This window comes from Schistocerca cancellata, chromosome 1 (genome assembly GCF_023864275.1).
Source record: "Schistocerca cancellata isolate TAMUIC-IGC-003103 chromosome 1, iqSchCanc2.1, whole genome shotgun sequence".
NCBI lineage: Eukaryota > Metazoa > Arthropoda > Insecta > Orthoptera > Acrididae > Schistocerca > Schistocerca cancellata.
In genome coordinates, this window is record NC_064626.1 from 646,358,175 (window position 1) to 646,377,118 (window position 18,944).

The 18,944-nt window shown below is 40.5% G+C and overlaps 1 protein-coding gene across 2 annotated transcripts in view; it reads left to right on the forward strand.

Annotated features, from left to right (window-relative positions):
* Window positions 1-18,645, forward strand: part of LOC126183417 (ubiquitin-protein ligase E3C) — a 216,554-nt gene extending 197,909 nt beyond the window's left edge. For both annotated transcript variants that reach the window (XM_049925370.1, XM_049925378.1), the window contains exon 17: window positions 16,892-18,645. In XM_049925370.1, the coding sequence (XP_049781327.1) occupies window positions 16,892-17,059 (168 nt within the window). In that variant the 3' untranslated portion in view covers window positions 17,060-18,645. The remainder of the gene's footprint in view (window positions 1-16,891) is intronic.
* Window positions 18,646-18,944: the final 299 nt, after the last annotated feature.

Sequence of the window (18,944 nt, forward strand, 5' to 3'; positions counted from 1 at the left end):
CTGAGTCGAAGTAGCCTTTACGGATGTCTATGTTCAAAATTTCTTTTTGTGAGTCTTTCTGCACTATTACGTGGTCGATTTGTAGTTCTTGCTTTCCGCTGGGGAATTTCCATGTGGTAAGTTTTCGTGTTGGTTTCTTGAATTTTGTTGACATAATGGCGAGGTCGTGGCTTTTGCAAAAGTCTATCAGATGTTTTCCGTTTTTGTTGGTGTCCTTGTGTGTGTGTATATATATATATATATATATATATATATATATATATATATATATATATAATACACACACACACACACACACCTAAAAACAAAGATGATGTGACTTATCTAATGAAAGTGCTGGCAGGTCGACAGACACACAAACGAACACAAACATACACACAAAATTCAAGCTTTCGCAACAAACTGTTGCCTCATCAGGAAAGAGGGAAGGAGAGGGAAAGACGAAAGGATGTGGGTTTTAAGGGAGAGGGTAAGGAGTCATTCCAGTCCCGGGAGCGGAAAGACTTACCTTATGGGGAAAAAAGGATGGGTATACACTCGCACACACACACATATCCATCCACACATATACAGACACAAGCAGACATATTTAAAGACAAAGAGTTTGGGCAGAGATGTCAGTCGAGGCAGAAGTGCAGAGGCAAAGATGTTGTTGAATGACAGGTGAGGTATGAGTGGCGGCAACTTGAAATTAGCGGAGATTGAGGCCTGGTGGATAACTGGAAGAGAAGATATATTGAAGAGCAAGTTCCCATCTCCGTAGTTCGGATAGGTTGGTGTTAGTAGGAAGTATCCAGATAACCCGGACGGTGTAACACTGCGCCAAGATGTGCTGGTCGTGCACCAAGGCATGTTTAGCCACAGGGTGATCCTCATTACCAACAAACACTGTCTGCCTGTGTCCATTCATGCGAATGGACAGTTTGTTGCTGGTCATTCCCACATAGAATGCATCACAGTGTAGGCAGGTCAGTTGGTAGATCACGTGGGTGCTTTCACACGTGGCTCTGCCTTTGATTGTGTACACCTTCCGGGTTACAGGACTGGAGTAGGTGGTGGTGGTGGTGGGAGGGTGCATGGGACAGGTTTTACACCGGGGGCGGTTACAAGGGTAGGAGCCAGAGGGTAGGGAAGGTGGTTTGGGGATTTCATAGGGATGTACTAAGAGGTTACGAAGGTTAGGTGGACGGCGGAAAGACACTCTTGGTGGAGTGGGGAGGATTTCATGAAGGATGGATCTCATTTCAGGGCAGGATTTGAGGAAGTCGTATCCCTGCTGGAGAGCCACATTCAGAATCTGATCCAGTCCCGGAAAGTATCCTGTCACAAGTGGGGCACTTTTGTGGTTCTTCTGTGGGAGGTTCTGGGTTTGAGAGGATGAGGAAGTGGCTCTGGTTATTTGCTTCTCTACCAGGTCGGGAGGGTAGTTGCGGGATGCAAAAGCTGTTGTCAGGTTGTTGGTGTAATGCTTCAGGGATTCCGGACTGGAGCAGATTCGTTTGCCACGAAGACCTAGGCTGTAGGGAAGGGACCGTTTGATGTGGAATGGGTGGCAGCTGTCGTAATGGAGGTACTGTTGCTTGTTGGTGGGTTTGATGTGGACGGACGTGTGAAGCTGGCCATTGGACAGGTGAAGGTCAACATCAAGGAAAGTGGCATGGGATTTGGAGTAGGACCAGGTGAATCTGATGGAACCAAAGGAGTTGAGGTTGGAGAGGAAATTCTGGAGTTCTTCTTCACTGTGAGTCCAGATCATGAAGATGTCATCAATAAATCTGTACCAAACTTTGGGTTGGCAGGCCTGGGTAACCAAGAAGGCTTCCTCTAAGCGATCCATGAATAGGTTGGCGTACGAGGGGGCCATCCTGGTACCCATGGCTGTTCCCTTTAATTGTTGGTATGTCTGGTTTTCAAAAGTGAAGAAGTTTCTGGGGGTAACGGATTGGGTAAGGATTCCAGGCGTTCGAGAAAGTGGTTGGTGTCTTTGATGAAGGATGGGAGACTTCATGTAATGGGTTGAAGGTGTTGATCTACGTAGGCAGAGATACGTTCTGTGGGGGCTTGGTAACCAGCTACAATGGGGCGGCCGGAATGATTGGGTTTGTGAATTTTAGGAAGGAGGTAGAAGGTGCGGGGTGTCGGTGGGGTCAGGAGGTTGATGGAGTCAGGTGAAAGGTTTTGTAGGGGGCCTAAGGTTCTGAGGATTCCTTGAAGCTCTGCCTGGACATCAGGAATGGGATTACCTTGGCAAACTTTGTATGTGGTGTTGTCTGAAAGCTGACGCAGTCCCTCAGCCACATACTCCCGATGATCAAGTACCACGGTCGTGGAACCCTTGTCCGCCGGAAGAATGACGATGGACCGGTCAGCCTTCAGATCACGGATAGCCTGGGCTTCAGCAGTGGTGGTGTTGGGAGTAGGATTAAGGTTTTTTAAGAAGGATTGAGAGGCAAGGCTGGAAGTCAGAAATTCCTGGAAGGTTTGGAGAGGGTGATTTTGAGGAAGAGGAGGTGGGTCCCGCTGTGACGGAGGACGGAACTGTTCCAGGCAGGGTTCATTTGGATAGTGTCTTCCCCAGAAACCATCCTTGTAACCATTGATGCCACTTCCTTATACACAAATATCCCGCACGTCCAGGGCCTCGCTGCGATGGAGCACTTCCTTTCACGCCGATCACCTGCCACCCTACCTAAAACCTCTTTCCTCATTACCTTAGCCAGCTTCATCCTGACCCACAACTTCTTCACTTTTGAAGACCAGACATACCAACAATTAAAGGGAACAGCCATGGGTACCAGGATGGCCCCCTCGTACGCCAACCTATTCATGGATCGCTTAGAGGAACCCTTCTTGGTTACCCAGGCCTGCCAACCCAAAGTTTGGTACAGATTTATTGATGACATCTTCATGATCTGGACTCACAGTGAAGAAGAACTCCAGAATTTCCTCTCCAACCTCAACTCCTTTGGTTCCATCAGATTCTCCTGGTCCTACTCCAAATCCCATGCCACTTTCCTTGATGTTGACCTTCACCTGTCCAATGGCCAGCTTCACACGTCCGTCCACATCAAACCCACCAACAAGCAACAGTACCTCCATTACGACAGCGGCCACCCATTCCACATCAAACGGTCCATTCCCTACAGCCTAGGTCTTCGTGGCAAACGAATCTGCTCCAGTCCGGAATCCCTGAAGCATTACACCAACAACCTGACAACAGCTTTTGCATCCCGCAACTACTCTCCCGACCTGGTACAGAAGCAAATAACCAGAGCCACTTCCTCATCCTCTCAAACCCAGAACCTCCCACAGAAGAACCACAAAAGTGCCCCACTTGTGACAGGATACTTTCCGGGACTGGATCAGATTCTGAATGTGGCTCTCCAGCAGGGATACGACTTCCTCAAATCCTGCCCTGAAATGAGATCCATCCTTCATGAAATCCTCCCCACTCCACCAAGAGTGTCTTTCCGCCGTCCACCTAACCTTCGTAACCTCTTAGTACATCCCTATGAAATCCCCAAACCACCTTCCCTACCCTCTGGCTCCTACCCTTGTAACCGCCCCCGGTGTAAAACCTGTCCCATGCACCCTCCCTCCACCACCACCACCTACTCCAGTCCTGTAACCCGGAAGGTGTACACAATCAAAGGCAGAGCCACGTGTGAAAGCACCCACGTGATCTACCAACTGACCTGCCTACACTGTGATGCATTCTATGTGGGAATGACCAGCAACAAACTGTCCATTCGCATGAATGGACACAGGCAGACAGTGTTTGTTGGTAATGAGGATCACCCTGTGGCTAAACATGCCTTGGTGCATGGCCAGCACATCTTGGCACAGTGTTACACCGTCCGGGTTATCTGGATACTTCCTACTAACACCAACCTATTCGAACTCCGGAGATGGGAACTTGCTCTTCAATCTATCCTCTCTTCCCGTTATCCACCAGGCCTCAATCTCCGCTAATTTCAAGTTGCCGCCACTCATACCTCACCTGTCATTCAACAACATCTTTGCCTCTGCACTTCTGCCTCGACTGACATCTCTGCCCAAACTCTTTGTCTTTAAATATGTTTGCTTGTGTCTGTATATGTGTGGATGGATATGTGTGTGTGTGCGAGTGTATACCCGTCCTTTTTTCCCCATAAGGTAAGTCTTTCCGCTCCCGGGACTGGAATGACGCCTTACCCTCTCCCTTAAAACCCACATCCTTTCGTCTTTCCCTCTCCTTCCCTCTTTCCTGATGAGGCAACAGTTTGTTGCGAAAGCTTGAATTTTGTGTGTATGTTTGTGTTCGTTTGTGTATCTGTCGACCTGCCAGCACTTTCATTTGGTAAGTCACATCATCTTTGTTTTTAGGTATATATATTTGCAGATATATATATTTGCAGATATATATATATATCTGCAAATGCTTTATGCTTTAAATAGTGACATTGTAACTTCCATTCTCAGTTTGGGTTTTTAAACAAGAGCAGTTATATGACATCAAATGCAGTTAACAAGAAATGCACCAGAGTAGAAGGATTTGACTTCAGTCTTAAAACCATTACAGTTCAATATATGTGGATTTAGGCATCATGTCCAGTAGATTCATTCATTCATTATGTTCCATAAATGAAGGTGAGCGTTCAAGGATATGAAATGATTCAAGTTGTATATTAAACAGACAGAAACTGGCTATTTCTGTAAAGTATACTACTAACAACAAATTACAATTAGTGCTTATCTACACACACTGACAATTATGTGAATTACTTCTGGATTATTTTACATTAATATGTGCGTTGAGGGAGAAACAGATATTGTGAAGAAAGCTACTGCCCTCTTTCATTACTACTCAGCTACTGTTATTATTTAATACATCAGACAAAAAATTTATCTAAATTTCCACTGACCATTATCAGCTGTCTATATTTAACAAGGTCAAGATGTGTGTAATACAAATATTAGTGTTACCATAGGATTTAAATCCCTGCTGAGTCCAAATATTAAGATACTCTTTTATGTTTGATTTCTTTTTTTCTTCAGTTTTCTTTCTGACGTCCTTTGACACTTCTGCATCAGAGTATAAAACCATAGAGAGGGATGCGTACCCTATATGAAAGTAGAAAAAAATAAATATCAGAAATAGATTCCTTCCATAACACTTATATTCAGATCAAATTCTCTTTCTTATCTACTACAGTAAAACTAGTATCAGACAAACCTAACTTTAAATCCTGCCCATGTCAGTAGGACTATTGTGTTTACAGATCTGGGTAGACATGAATATTGTTAAAAGTGTAGCACTAATTACTCAAGTAAATAATTAGTGAAGTCTCCTCCAAGTTGCTGCAACAACACAGAAAGATGAAAGTCATCCTTTTAACTGACAATATGTTTTCCATTGGAGGAAAATTAGATAGATTGTGGTCTTCAGTTTAACTGAAACGTTTTATGTAAGTTCTTAAATATGTAATCCTTTAAGAGCGGTTTTAAATCATGTTTTCAAGATGTAAATACATTGGCTTTGGTTAAAACATTTCTCTAGTAATGTGTTGTGCATGGAACACACAGAACAAGGCACAAAAAATGTGGACTGACATTATTGTGTGGAAATAATATCAGCCAGTGTCACTTTGCCAGCGTTGATTCACTCTATATACACTATTTGATCAAAAGTATCTGACCACCTGGCTGAAAATAACTTAAAAGTGCATGGTGCCGTCCATTGGTAATGCTGGAATTCAGTATGGTTTGGCCTTGATGACAGCTTCCACTCTCGCAGGCATATGTACAATCAGGTGCTGAAAGCTTTCGTGGGGAATGGGAGCCCTTGCTTCATGGAGTGCTGCACTGAAGAGAGGTATCGATGTCGGCCAGTGAGGCCTGACACAAAGTTGGCATTCCAAAACATCCCAAAGGTGTTCTGTAGGATTCAGGTCAGGACTCTGTGCAGGCCAGTCCATTACAGGGATACTATTGTCGTGTAACCACTCTGCCACAGGCCATGCATTATGAACAGGTGCTCGATTGTGTTGAAAGATGCAATCACCATCCCCGAATTGCTCTTCAACAGTGGGAAGCAAGAAGGTGCTTGAAACATTAATATAGGCTTGTGCTGAGGTTGTTGTTGTGGTCTTCAGTCCTGAGACTGGTTTGATGCAGCTCTCCATGCTACTCTATCCTGTGCAAGCTTCTTCATCTCCCAGTACTTACTGCAACCTACATCCTTCTGAATCTGCTTATGTATTCATCTCTTGGTCTCCCTCTATAATTTTTACCTTTCACGCTGCCCTCCAATGCTAAATTTGCAATCCCTTGATGCCTCAGAATATGTCCTACCAACCGGTCCCTTCTTCTTGTCAAATTGTGCCACAAACTCCTCTTCTCCACAATTCTATTCAGCACCTCCTCATTAGTTATGTGATCTACCCATCTAATCTTCAGCATTCTTCTGTAGCACCACATTTCGAAAGCTTCTATTCTCTTCTTGTCCAAACTACTTATCGTCCATATTTCTCTTCCACACATGGCTACACTCCATAAAAATACTTTCAGAAACAACTTCCTGACACTTAAATCTATACTCGATGTTAACAAATTTCACTTCTTCAGAAACGCTTTCCTTGCCAGACCATCATCAGTTATTTTGCTCCCCAAATAGCAAACACCTTTACTCTTTTAAGTGCCCCATTTCCTGATCTAATTCCCTCAGCATCACCCGACTTAATTCGACTACATTCCATTATTCTCGTTTTACTTTTGTTCATGTTCATCTTATATCCTCCTTTCAAGACATTGTCCATTCCATTCAACCGCTCTTCCAAGTCATTTGCTGTCTCTGACAGAATTACAATGTCATTGGTGAACCTCAAAGTTTTTATTTCTTCTCCATGGATTTTAATACCTACTCCGTATTTTTCTTTTGTTTTCTTTACTACTTGCTAAGTACACAGATTGAATAACATTGGGGAGAGGCTACAACCCTGTCTCACTCCCTTCCCAACCACTGCTTCCCTTTCATGCCCCTAGATTCTTATAACTGCCATCTTGTTTCTGTACAAATTGTAAATAGCCTTTTGCTCCCTGTATTTTACCCCTGCCACCTTGAGAATTTGAAAGAGAGTATTCCAGTCAACATTGTCAAAAGCTTTCTATAAGTCTACAAATGCTAGAAACGTAGGTTTGCCTTTCCTTAATCCTTCTGCTCAGATAAGTCATTAGGTCAGTATTGCCTCATGTGTTCCAATATTTCTACGGAGTCCAAACTGATCTTCCCCAAGGTCGGCTTCTACCAGTTGGATTTCATGGTCGAGCAGCTGCTCATAAGCCACACATCACACTGGTAAATGCCAAATGATGCCTCGCTTGGTGTAAGGTGCGTAGACATTGGATGACTGAACAGTGGAAAGATTTTGTGTGGAGTCACAAATCATGGTACACAATGTGGCGATCTAATGGCAGGGTGTGGGTATGGTGAATGCCCGGTGAACGTCAATCAAGAATTCGTGTTAGTATTTTGCAGCTGTGACTTATTAAACTGATAGTTTGGTAATTTTCACATCTGTCAACACCTGCTTTCTTTGGGATTGGAATTATGATATTCTTCTTGAAGTCTGAGGGTATTTCGCCTGTTTCATACATCTTGCTCACCAGATGGTAGAGTTTTGTCAGGACTGGCTCTCCCAAGGTTGTCATTAGTTGTAATGAAATGTTGTCTACTCCTGGGGCCTTGTTTCGACTTAGGTCTTTCAGTGTTCTGTCAAACTCTTCACGCAGTATCGTATCTCCCATTTAATCTTCATCTACATGCTCTTCCATTTCCATAATATTGTCCTCAAGAACGTTGCCGTTGTATAGACCCTCTATATACTCCTTCCACCTTTCTGCTTTCCCTTCTTTGCTTAGAACTGGGTTTCCATCTGAGCTCTTGATATTCATACAAGTGGTTCTCTTTTCTCCAAAGGTCTCTTTAATTTTCGTGTAGGCAGTATCTATCTTATCCCTAGTGAGATTAGCCTCTACATCCTTACATTTGTCGTCTAGCCATGCCTGCTTAGCCATTTTGCACTTCCTGTCGATCTCATTTTTGAGATGTTTGTATTCCTTTTTGCCTGCTTCATTTATTGCATTTTTATATTTTCTCCTTTCATCAATTAAATTCAATATTTCGTCTGTAACCCAAGGATTTCTACTAGCCCTCATTTTTCACCTACTCGATCCTCTGCTGCCTTCACTACTTCATCCCTCAGAGCTACCCATTCTTCATCTACTATATTACTTTCCCCCATTCCTGTCAATTGTTCCCTTATGCTCTTCCTAAAACTCTGTACAACCTCTGGTTTAGTCAGTTTATTCAGGTCCCATCTCCTTAAATTCCCACCTTTTTTGCATTTTCTTCAGTTTTAATCTACATTTCATAACCAACAGATTGTGGTCAGATTCCACATCTGCCCCTGGAAATGTCTTACAATTTAAAATCTGGTTTCTAAATCTCTGTCTTACCATTATATAATCTATCTGATACCTTCTAGTATCTCCAGCATTCTTCCATGTATACAACCTTCTTTTATGATTCTTGAACCAAGTGTTAGCTATGATTAAGTTATGCTCTGTGCAAAATTCTACCAGGTGGCTTCCTCTTTCATTTCTTACCCCCAGTCCATATTTACCTACTATATTTCCTTCTCTCCCTTTTCCTACTACCGAATTCCAGTCACCCATGACTATTAAATTTTCGTCTCCCTTCACTACCTGAATAATTTCTTTTATCTCATCATACTTTTCATCAATTTCTTCATCATCTGCAGAGCTAGTTGGCATATAAACTTGTACTACTGTATTAGGCGTGGGCTTCATGTCTATCTTGGCCACAATAATGCGTTCACTATGCTGTTTGTAGTAGCTTACCCGCATTTTTTTATTCATTATTAAACCTACTCCTGCATTACCCCTATTTGATTTGGTATTTATAACCCTGTATTCACCTGACCAAAAGTCGTCCCTCCAGCCAACGAACTTCACTAATTCCCACTATATCTAACTTTAACATATCCATTTCCCTTTTTAAATTTTCTAACCTACCTGCCCGATTAGGGGATCTGACATTCCATGCTCCGATCCCTAGCACGCCAGTTTTCTTTCTCCTGATAATAACTTCCTCTTGAGTAGTCCCTGCCCGGAGATCCGAATGGGGGACTATTTTACCTCCAGAATATTTTACCCAAGAGGACACCATCATCATTTAACCATACAGTAAAGCTGCATGCAGTACTGTGGTAGTGCCATGCAAAACAACAAGGGGTGCAAGACCCCTCCATGAAAACACGACCACACCATAGCACCACCGCCTCTGAAATTTACTGTTGGCTCTACGCATGCTGGCAGATGACGTTCACCGGGCATTCACCATACCCACACCCTGCCATCAGATCGCCACATTGTGTACCATGATTTGTGACTCCACACAAAATCTTTCCACTGTTCAGTCGTCCAATGTCTACGCACCTTGCACCAAGCGAGGCATCATTTGGCATTTACCAGTGTGATGTGTCGCTTATGAGCAGCTGCTCGACCATGAAATCCAAGTTTTCTCACCTGCCACCTAACTGTCATAGTATTTGCAGTGGATCCTGATGCAGTTTGGAATTCCTGTGTGATGATCTGGATAGATGTCTGCCTATTACCGTATTTACTCGAATCTAAGACGCACTTTTCTTCCGGTTTTTGTAATCCAAAAAACCGCCTGCAGCTTAGAATCGAGTGCAAAGCAAGCGGAAGTTCTGAAAAATGTTGGTAGGTGCTGCCACAACTAACTTCTCCCGTCGAATATATGTAGCGCTATACAGGCATGCTTTGTAGGCACAAAGATAAAATACTGGCGCCAAAACCTCTGCATCAGTAAATAATTTTTTTTAAAAAAAGGGTGGAAGACGAGCTTTTTTTCTCCGCCCTGAGTTTCGACCACTGCATTTTCATACATTATCCAACGAAGTAAGTACAAATTCCGTATTGTTCATCTTCGAATGTAGCAGAATTTCAATGTACTACGAAAATCCGACTGGCAAGACTGTTGGGATGTTTGTCAATATGGCCAACTCTACGTTCTAAATTTTTTCCTACCTGTGAGAAGAGATGGTTGCTAATAGGAACCTGATGAAATGTGAATCACATGCAGTATTCTCTTCACCATAAGAAAGAATGCGAATATAAACATTTCGCCATGTAATCCTTCGTGTTTGCTGCTATCTCATTTAATTCCTGTCTGCCTAATAAACTACGAAAGTAGAGTGAGACAACAGCAAACGCGGAAGAATGTACATATCCTGTCATGTTTATATTTGTATTATTCTTATACCTAATAGTGATACAGTCAGAAATGAAGCACGGCAAGATGACTCTAATTTCTGTGCAGAATTTGATGTACTAAAGAAGCGGCCGCAAAGATTTTCAAACTGAGAAAAATTTTCGCCTAACTCTTGTTCAGAACATGTTCTATCATACGCAGTCTATTATTTGGTTCTTGTTAAACATTATCAAAGAAAGCAGCAGTGTAAGTAACAACAAATAGCAGTCTTTTGCCATTGTTTCGCTAATGAGATGATTCCTCTCTCTCACTTTTTTTTTTTTATTTATTGTAAGCGGCAGTAGGCGATCACAAAAGCAAGCCATGCCGCGAGCGGCGACAGGCCGTAAACACACACTATCAGAATGCGACAAACAATACGTGACATAGTACAGTAATCCATTTTCAGCTTAGAGTGACGTAGACATCTATAACAAAGAAAACGGCACTTATCAGATCAAAGCAAAATAAGCAATCGATTCAAACCAGATGATGAAGCAAGTGAAAAAGGAAGGGTACCCGTATAATTACGGACGGAGCGCCTGACGCATAGCAATGGCTACCTGGTGAAGCTTAACTGCTAAGCTTACGACTCGAACCAAACTACTGTAGCTGTATCGTTATTCATTCGACCTAAATTGTGTCTTATATTACAATGGACCAACTTTGTTTCGATTTGGAGGTGCGGCGTAAAACTTTTCCCTCCCCTTTAATTTCGAGTCTCAAATTTCACATGCGGCTTAGATTCGGGAATTTTTTTTTTTTTTTCTTTTATTTCGAGTCTCATTTTTCAGGTGTGGCTTAGATTCGAGTGCGTCTTAGATTCGAGTAAATACGGTACACACTATGACCCTCTTCAACTGTCGGCAGTCTCTGTCAGTTAATAGACGAGGTCAGTCTGTACACTTTTGTACTGTACATGTCCCTTCATGTTTCCACTTCACTCTCACATCGGAAGCAGTGGACCTAGGAATGTTTAGTAGTGTGAAAATCTCGCTACAGACGTATGGCACAAGTGACACCCAATCACATGACCATGTTCGAAGTCCGTGAGTTCCACGGAGTGCCCCATTCTGGTCTCTCATGATGTCTAATGACTAATGAGGTCGCTGATATGGAGTACCTGGCAGTAGATGGTAGCACATTGCATCTAATATGAAAAACGTATGTTTTTATGGGTGTCCTGATACTTTTGAGTACATAGTGTTTGTGTGTTGGTACATGTTTCATTAAGCTAATGACTATTTGAACAATGCTGCTTCATTTTTCCCCATAAAAATGCAGTTTTGTAATTACCAGATGGCTATAGTTGCAGTGCTGCAATGCAGACTTTATACATCACAGGGCGCTGAAACATCATAGGTATATTCAGTAATATGTTCGCTCACAGAATATGCTGAAAAATAATAGCTCTACTTTCTGCCACCAGCTGAAAATATAGCGCTGTGAGCAGTCGTAAAGTTCAATTTTTCCTGTTTTGACATCAGTATGCTGTTCATTGCTTGATGATGCATGTTGATTTCTTTTGTTAAGTGGCTGGTGATGTAAAGGTTAAGAAGGTTGAAGTTTTCCATACGAAACTTAACAGATACTGAGAAGAAAGACTATTCACTGCTGGTAAAGTTGTTTTATCAGAATGGCAGTAATAGCAGAGCTGCATTGCGGTAATATGATTGACAGAAACAGCTTCAAAGAGACCCCATGTCATTAAATGGGCTAGAGAATATGATCAAGAAATTTGAAGAAACAGGTAGAACACTCAGAACACAATCGGTTTAATTAGAACAATCCCCGTATATTGCTGAAAACACATCATTACAATGAAATGATAAATTAAATCAAGACCCTAAGCTGTCGGCAGGCGTTGATATACATCAACGGGGACAGTTGAAAATGTGTGCCCTGACTGGGACTCGAGCCCAGGATCTCCTGCTTACATGGCAGACACTATCCATCTGAGCCTCCAAGGGCACAGAGGGATAGTCCAACTGCAGAGATTTATCCCTTGCATGCTCCCCGTGAAATCCACATTCCCAACTTAATGTCCTGACACTACATTCGTAGTTCCCCTGCCCATTACACTCGTTACTCACGGCAGACAATCTTACCGAGTCCCGTAAAGAATTCGGACAATGTGTGTGCATCCAGCACAGGAGGTCAATGGCCAGTTAGCTTGAACTATATTTAGATGGCATCTGTTCTTTTGGACTTGTCTGAAAGAACAGATACCGTCTTTATACATCATTACAAGTGTGTTCAGGCATTTTTTGAAAACAGGATGATACGGGCAATGTAGTGGTCCTGATTACTCCTTTGCTGTCCTTAAAGTGTAGATCTGTGCAATAAAACTGCCAAGTTTTCACTGATTTGGTATTACATGTACTGTCAGAATATTTAAGAAATTGCTTCTCCATAGCACATTCATGCAGATCATCAAGAGAATACTTAAACATTATTCTTCTTGTACTCTGAAAAAACTGTAATTTCTGTGATTGCTTTCTATGCTTTCCGTGCAACGTAATGCAACTGAACTCGGGCTCATTGACTACCGTATCTATTTTTCATGTGGCTCATCTGCAAAGGGGGTTGGTAATAAATGGTTGCATTTGCGCCCTATTATTGAGTCAGATATTGGCTAACTTTTGAACAGCAGTGAAATGAACTATACACGTTCAGACTGAAACATTTATTCAAAAGAAACACTTTAACTTTTTGGCCATACATTTTTACGTTCACAAATAAATTCGATCTGTACAAATAATAATCGATGCGATTCGTAGACTGTTTGTCTCACACCCACACACTTTCACGTTGTTGCTTCGCATACACTGGCGTCCATGCTTGCACTCGTGGCACTTTGCCACTCCCAACTCGCCATCACAACGGCCAACCACAAAAAGACCCGTTTTCCCGCTCATATCCACAGTTCTGTGTCGGGTCACATGACACCACACTAGTCAAAATAATCCCTTAACATGGCCACAATTAGTTTACAGCATTTTATAATATTTAAATACTTAAATCTAAATACACTATGTAATTTTACACATTTATCACCACACTTTTATAATTCGTTGCAATTAATAGAAAACCAAAACTCTATGCAACGAAAATACAATGCCCATCAAAACACAAAACAAGTATTTTCCGGTCTATTGTGCCCAGCATATTATCTCTGTTGCCTTACAGTAACAACAGTTGTGAATTTGAATTTGACTGTGATTCTAATACAACGTGGCTTGTTTCAAAAAATGGCAAATGGCAAAGTGAGTTTGCCAGATGATAGTTTCATCATTAGGAAACAAGTCCTTCTAAGTGATGGTTCCTGTTGTAAAGTATATGATGACTATGACTGATTTTTTGTTTGCATTCCAATCTTGCTCTCGACTGACCAATGCTAAATTATTGTGTGTATCCTAGGCCTTTATTTTGTCCATTGATCTTTTCAGATTATGATAAATCTTTGAAATCCATATGATAACATCAGTCACTGTTTGGATGAACAGGCCACACTGTCTTCCCTAAACTTTTTTCAATGGTGAATTACAAATTACAATGAACTACCTCTGATTTTCAGATACTATTTGTCTTTTATCATCATCATCATCTTGAAGTTTCTAGCCTCAGGGAACATAAGCCATGCCATCTAGTGCTGTTTTCCCACCATCTTTCTGCGTTCACTCTGGTCCAGTCCTCTGGTAAACTATTCTACACCTTTCACCCATCTATTCCTTGCTCTTCCTCTTGGTCATTTCCTTTGCCTCTCCATTTCATGTATCTTCTTGGGAATCCTCTTGTTTTCCATTCCCTTTAAGTGCCCATTCTATATTAGCCTTAATGTTCGTATCCCACTCCACAAAGGTCCCTCATTCACTGCTTCCCTTACTGCTTCATTCCTCACCCTCTCTTTCCTTGTTTCTCCCATCCTACTTTCAGGAAACTTCATTTTACTTACCTATAATCTGCTTACAGATCTTTTCATCACCACCCATGTTTCAGAACATAGGTCAGCACTGGGATGAAGAAACTTCCATATCATTCTACTTTGCTTCTTTGTGCGAGGTCTTTGCTCCAAGCCAGGCTCCTAACACCTTGCAGAAATGATTCTGCCTGTCTGCCATGTTCACTGATCTCTTGCTCATTTGTTCCAATTTCCTGTATCACACTTTCCAGGTACCTGACACTTTCCATCTTCTTCAATTGTTGACCTTCAATCCTTATTCCGATAGTTGGTCCTATCTTTCTTTCTAGTTGTAACCACAATCTCATATTTGTTTACATTAAATTTCATACTCTGCCGTCTTAACCATTTTTTCTCAAGCATCCAGTTGTTCCTGAATCACCCTGTTTCCCCAGACCATCAAGTCAGCCACAAACACCATTGCTTTCATCTTGTCTTCTCCAGTTTTTTTCTGTCATCTTAGTCATTATCTCATCCAATACCACAGTGAAGAGGTGAGGTGACAATGTCCTGCTCCGTTTCATACCCTATATTTGCTGGAACCAATCCAGCCTTTCATTTCCCATTTTCACACAACTCAGACTTCCACAGGACATCTTCCCCAACTCTGCTTCTTGTCTTTTTCCCCCCCCCCCCTTCTACTCTAGTGCTTCCCCGACCTTTTTTCTACAGACATATCAAATGCTTTTTCTATTCTGGTAAAGACCATCACAAGGTCTTCCTCAAATTCATAGTGGTGTGCCTGGTGCTGTGTCAATCAGATATGAGCTCCCAGGTCTGAAGCCATGCTGTTCTCTCTCAATTTGTTGCACCCTTTGTTTGGTTTCTGCTCTCCAGGACCTTTTCACATACCTTGGTACAGTGTGACTCCCCTGTAGTTTCTACAAACCTTCCTACTCTCTTTCTTGAATACAGGCCAATTTTTCTGAAGACAAAACAAACATCTCTTGCTGCCGTCACCATTTCGACACTTACTTTGTCTGTACCTGGTATCTTTCCCCCTTTCATCTTGTCCTGTGCTATTTCCATGTCAGATTACCCCCCCCCCCCCCCCCCCCGGAGTTTTTTTTTTTTTTTTTTTTTTTTTACCTCCTTTAGTTTGTTATCCTTATCTCCAAGCCCGTTCGGATTTTGCAAGTGCTCAAAGTATTCCTTCCACACTATCTTCAATGTCTCTTTGTTATTAACCTCTTAACCATTTCTTTATATCGTTGTTGAACCCTCTTTCAAACCTCTCACATTTTACCATTTCATATAGTACTTTCTTCTCTTCTTTCCACTGTCTTATTTGCCTCGTTCTTATTTCTTTTTATACTTCTCCCTAACTAATTGTCCTTTCTCAGAACCGCTATCTGAAGGCTTTATTCTTTCTTCCTACAACCTCGACTCTTTCATTCCACCATGTCTCCTTCCATCATTTTCTGCCACTTTTCCTTCCACATACAGCTACTGCAGTTTCTACCACATCACTTTTAAATTGTCCTCATTGTTTTTGTCCTGTTCTTTTTTTTTCCTTATAATGTTGTCTTGTGTACTGTTTTTCATATGTGCACCAAAGCAGTTGTTTTAGTTGGAATTTTTACATAATATTTTACTTTGTTTTCTGATAATATACTGTGTATTATTTCTCAAGTCAACATCCCTTTTCTCAACACATAGTAATCATACTGGGATGAATGAGGTATCATCAGAAAGCCTTTCAGCCGGCTTCTGACACTGCATATCAGTGATCAATTTTGCACTGAAACTTATTATTTATTGAAAATTTGAACTATCATAGACAAAAGGGCATCACAGACACCCAACTTGATACCAATATTTTGCGGAACTAACTTATTAATCACAAGTAAGAGACCCCCTTTTTGTATTATGTTATTACAAATACCATTTTATTTGTTTTAAAGTACTTATTAACTGGTTGATTTGTATACAGACTTGTCATAAATAATAACTGTGATCACTGCAGTAGTCCATTCTCTCTGCCAGTATGACAAGTTGAATTTTGTAAATGAATATTCTTTCCAAAACAACAAACATATTTACCAAAGATAAATTGCCAAACATTCATATGTTTTGAAAACATATGGGTGTTTGGCAATGTTCCTTTGGTTAATATTCGACTAGCCACTGTCTCATATCCATGATGGACAACAGGGAACAAACATATTTGACACTGTTGCATTGAATTGTGATTTATCTATTGCTACTACAGCTTTACGTGCTTCCATAAAATACACTCTTCTGTCAAATCTCATTTACAGTGAGATAGTGTAATGCTCTGTAAAAAACTTTGTTCAAAATTACATGCACAAAAATGTATTTACAAAGATTTATCATAAATTCATAATTATTATTGCACATCATTTGTGGTCCATTTTTAAAGATGGTTTCTGTTAATTCACACAATTATCCTTATCCCAATGACTACACTCATTCCAAGTAGGGTCATTATTTAAAACTATGGAAGTGCAAACGTTTTGCAAGGGTCACGTTGTTGTCTCTAAATTTTAGCAATCTAAAACAAAAAATTGCATTGATTACTTGTTAGTTTTCCCAGGCCTTGATCAGTGCAAAACTATTCTGTTTTCTTACAGGAGCTGGAGCCTCCTTTCTGTGTGCAGCATGCAGGAAGTTCAGATCGTCTTCCAACAGCAAGTACTTGTATGAATTTACTTAAGCTGCCAGAGTTTCCAGATGTCAACACATTACGTGATAAACTTTTGTACGCAATTCAAGCAGGTGCTGGGTTTGAGCTTAGTTAAATTGTCCTTTATTTTGTAAGTTACATGTGCAAGAAAATGAATAATGTATTTGTGTACAACATTAAAGATTGTGTAGCAGACAATAAGTTGTTCCTCATTAAGAAATCCAGTGTACTTATTGCTGGGCCATTACATATCACATTGGTGTGAAATTTTAGTCACAGGACAAAAGTGGTCTCTCCACAGAATTGGAAGATGGTCCATATTTAAGTGCACAATGTATTTGTTACATTGAGATCATACAATTGCTTGCAGAAATTTTTTTCTGACTAATAAAATTTTAATGCTTATCCACAAGGGAAGCAACTATGTTAAGTCTTCACAGTATGTCATAAAGATTAAGTGGTGGCTGGTCCTGCCTATATGTTAATGTTGCGTTTTCTGGTGTAAGTGGGGAGTTTGATGACTGTTCTGTTACAATTTATGTGACATACACCACTACAGAAACTTTTTTGTGTGTGCATTTAAGTTATCAACCCAGTGTTTGTATTAAATGTTTATGTTCTACACATTTATGGTCAATATTGTGAACATCATTTGCTCTTCTCATTGCTATAAACTATAACAAAAATGTATCTATTTACATTAGTAACATTTTTGTTTCTTTTGCAATTTTACCTGTTTGTTATAGCAAAAGTTATAGCCCTTTGTAATTTTATGAACTACTGTACTCACAGACAGAGTGTTTACAAATGAACTTTATTTTGATACTGCTTGTGTATGAGGCTTGAGTGTGCTGCAGGAAAGTTTTCCTAGCCATTTTAACAGTAGTTGCACTTTTTACTATACAGAGAAAACTGGAATCTATTTTCTATTAAATTAATACCAAAATTATAGTAGGTGTGTAGTAAAACTGGAAGTCTGCTCCACATTCTTGATTAAATGTTACTCGCTTACATATAAATTAATATACATCTTTCCTGTTCATCAAAGACTGAATATCACAAGGAGACATACATAGATGAAAATCATATTATGTTTCTTTCACTGGAGTATGGAACTTTTTTTAAAAGAAAGATGCAGTCTTTAACAAAAAAGGGGCAATCTTGTATGTTTATGAAGCATTTGGCACTTGTTTGACTTTATTTCACGCGCTTTCTATGTTTGATGAAAACAGTAGTCACAGTCTTGGAGTACTGACTGGCATGTACCATATATAATTTATATGTGTGTAGAACAAGTAGTGTATTTGAGAACATTATTACTCTACCATATTTGTTGTGTCCAAATGTAAAGAAGGTGTTGTACAAAGTTGTGTGGACAGCAGCAGTGCAATGTACCAGGGTATGCTCAACAAGAAGTGTCTGATTTTAATACGGATACCTTTTTAAAACTAGCAGGTTGTATATGTTTGTATATTGTTAATGTCTTTTTGAAATGTCATGTGATTGTGTATGAATGTAAGCATGTTTGTATCTGATGATGTAAAGCTTGTGTTTGATTTGGAAACTTATTTAATGTAATATATAAAATATAATATTTTCACATATCTACAGTTTGCCAGACTGTGGTCTGTGCAGTTAGTACTTCTTCAGATGTTTCTGCTGTGAATTAGACAATTTTACTAATAAAATACTGTTTTGTTACCTTGGTTTTGGCATTAAAGAATCTCTTCACGCTGTCTACAATTATTAAGAAGGGGACAGACACAAAACAGAAAGCACTTGCAGGTGGAACTCAGTGTTATTACTTTCTTTGTCTACAAATTTCATGTTGCATAAGCTGTTGTTTTTTGTCCTTAGTATCCACTCAACAGTGAGAGGTGCCCTTGCTTTCATTTGAGCCTTCTAGCGGAGAGAGGAGATCTTTGATAATATAGAATTTAAATATTTCCTCTTATTTCCCAGTACTAGTATGTGATGCCTTTGAGAAGGCATTTAAACTT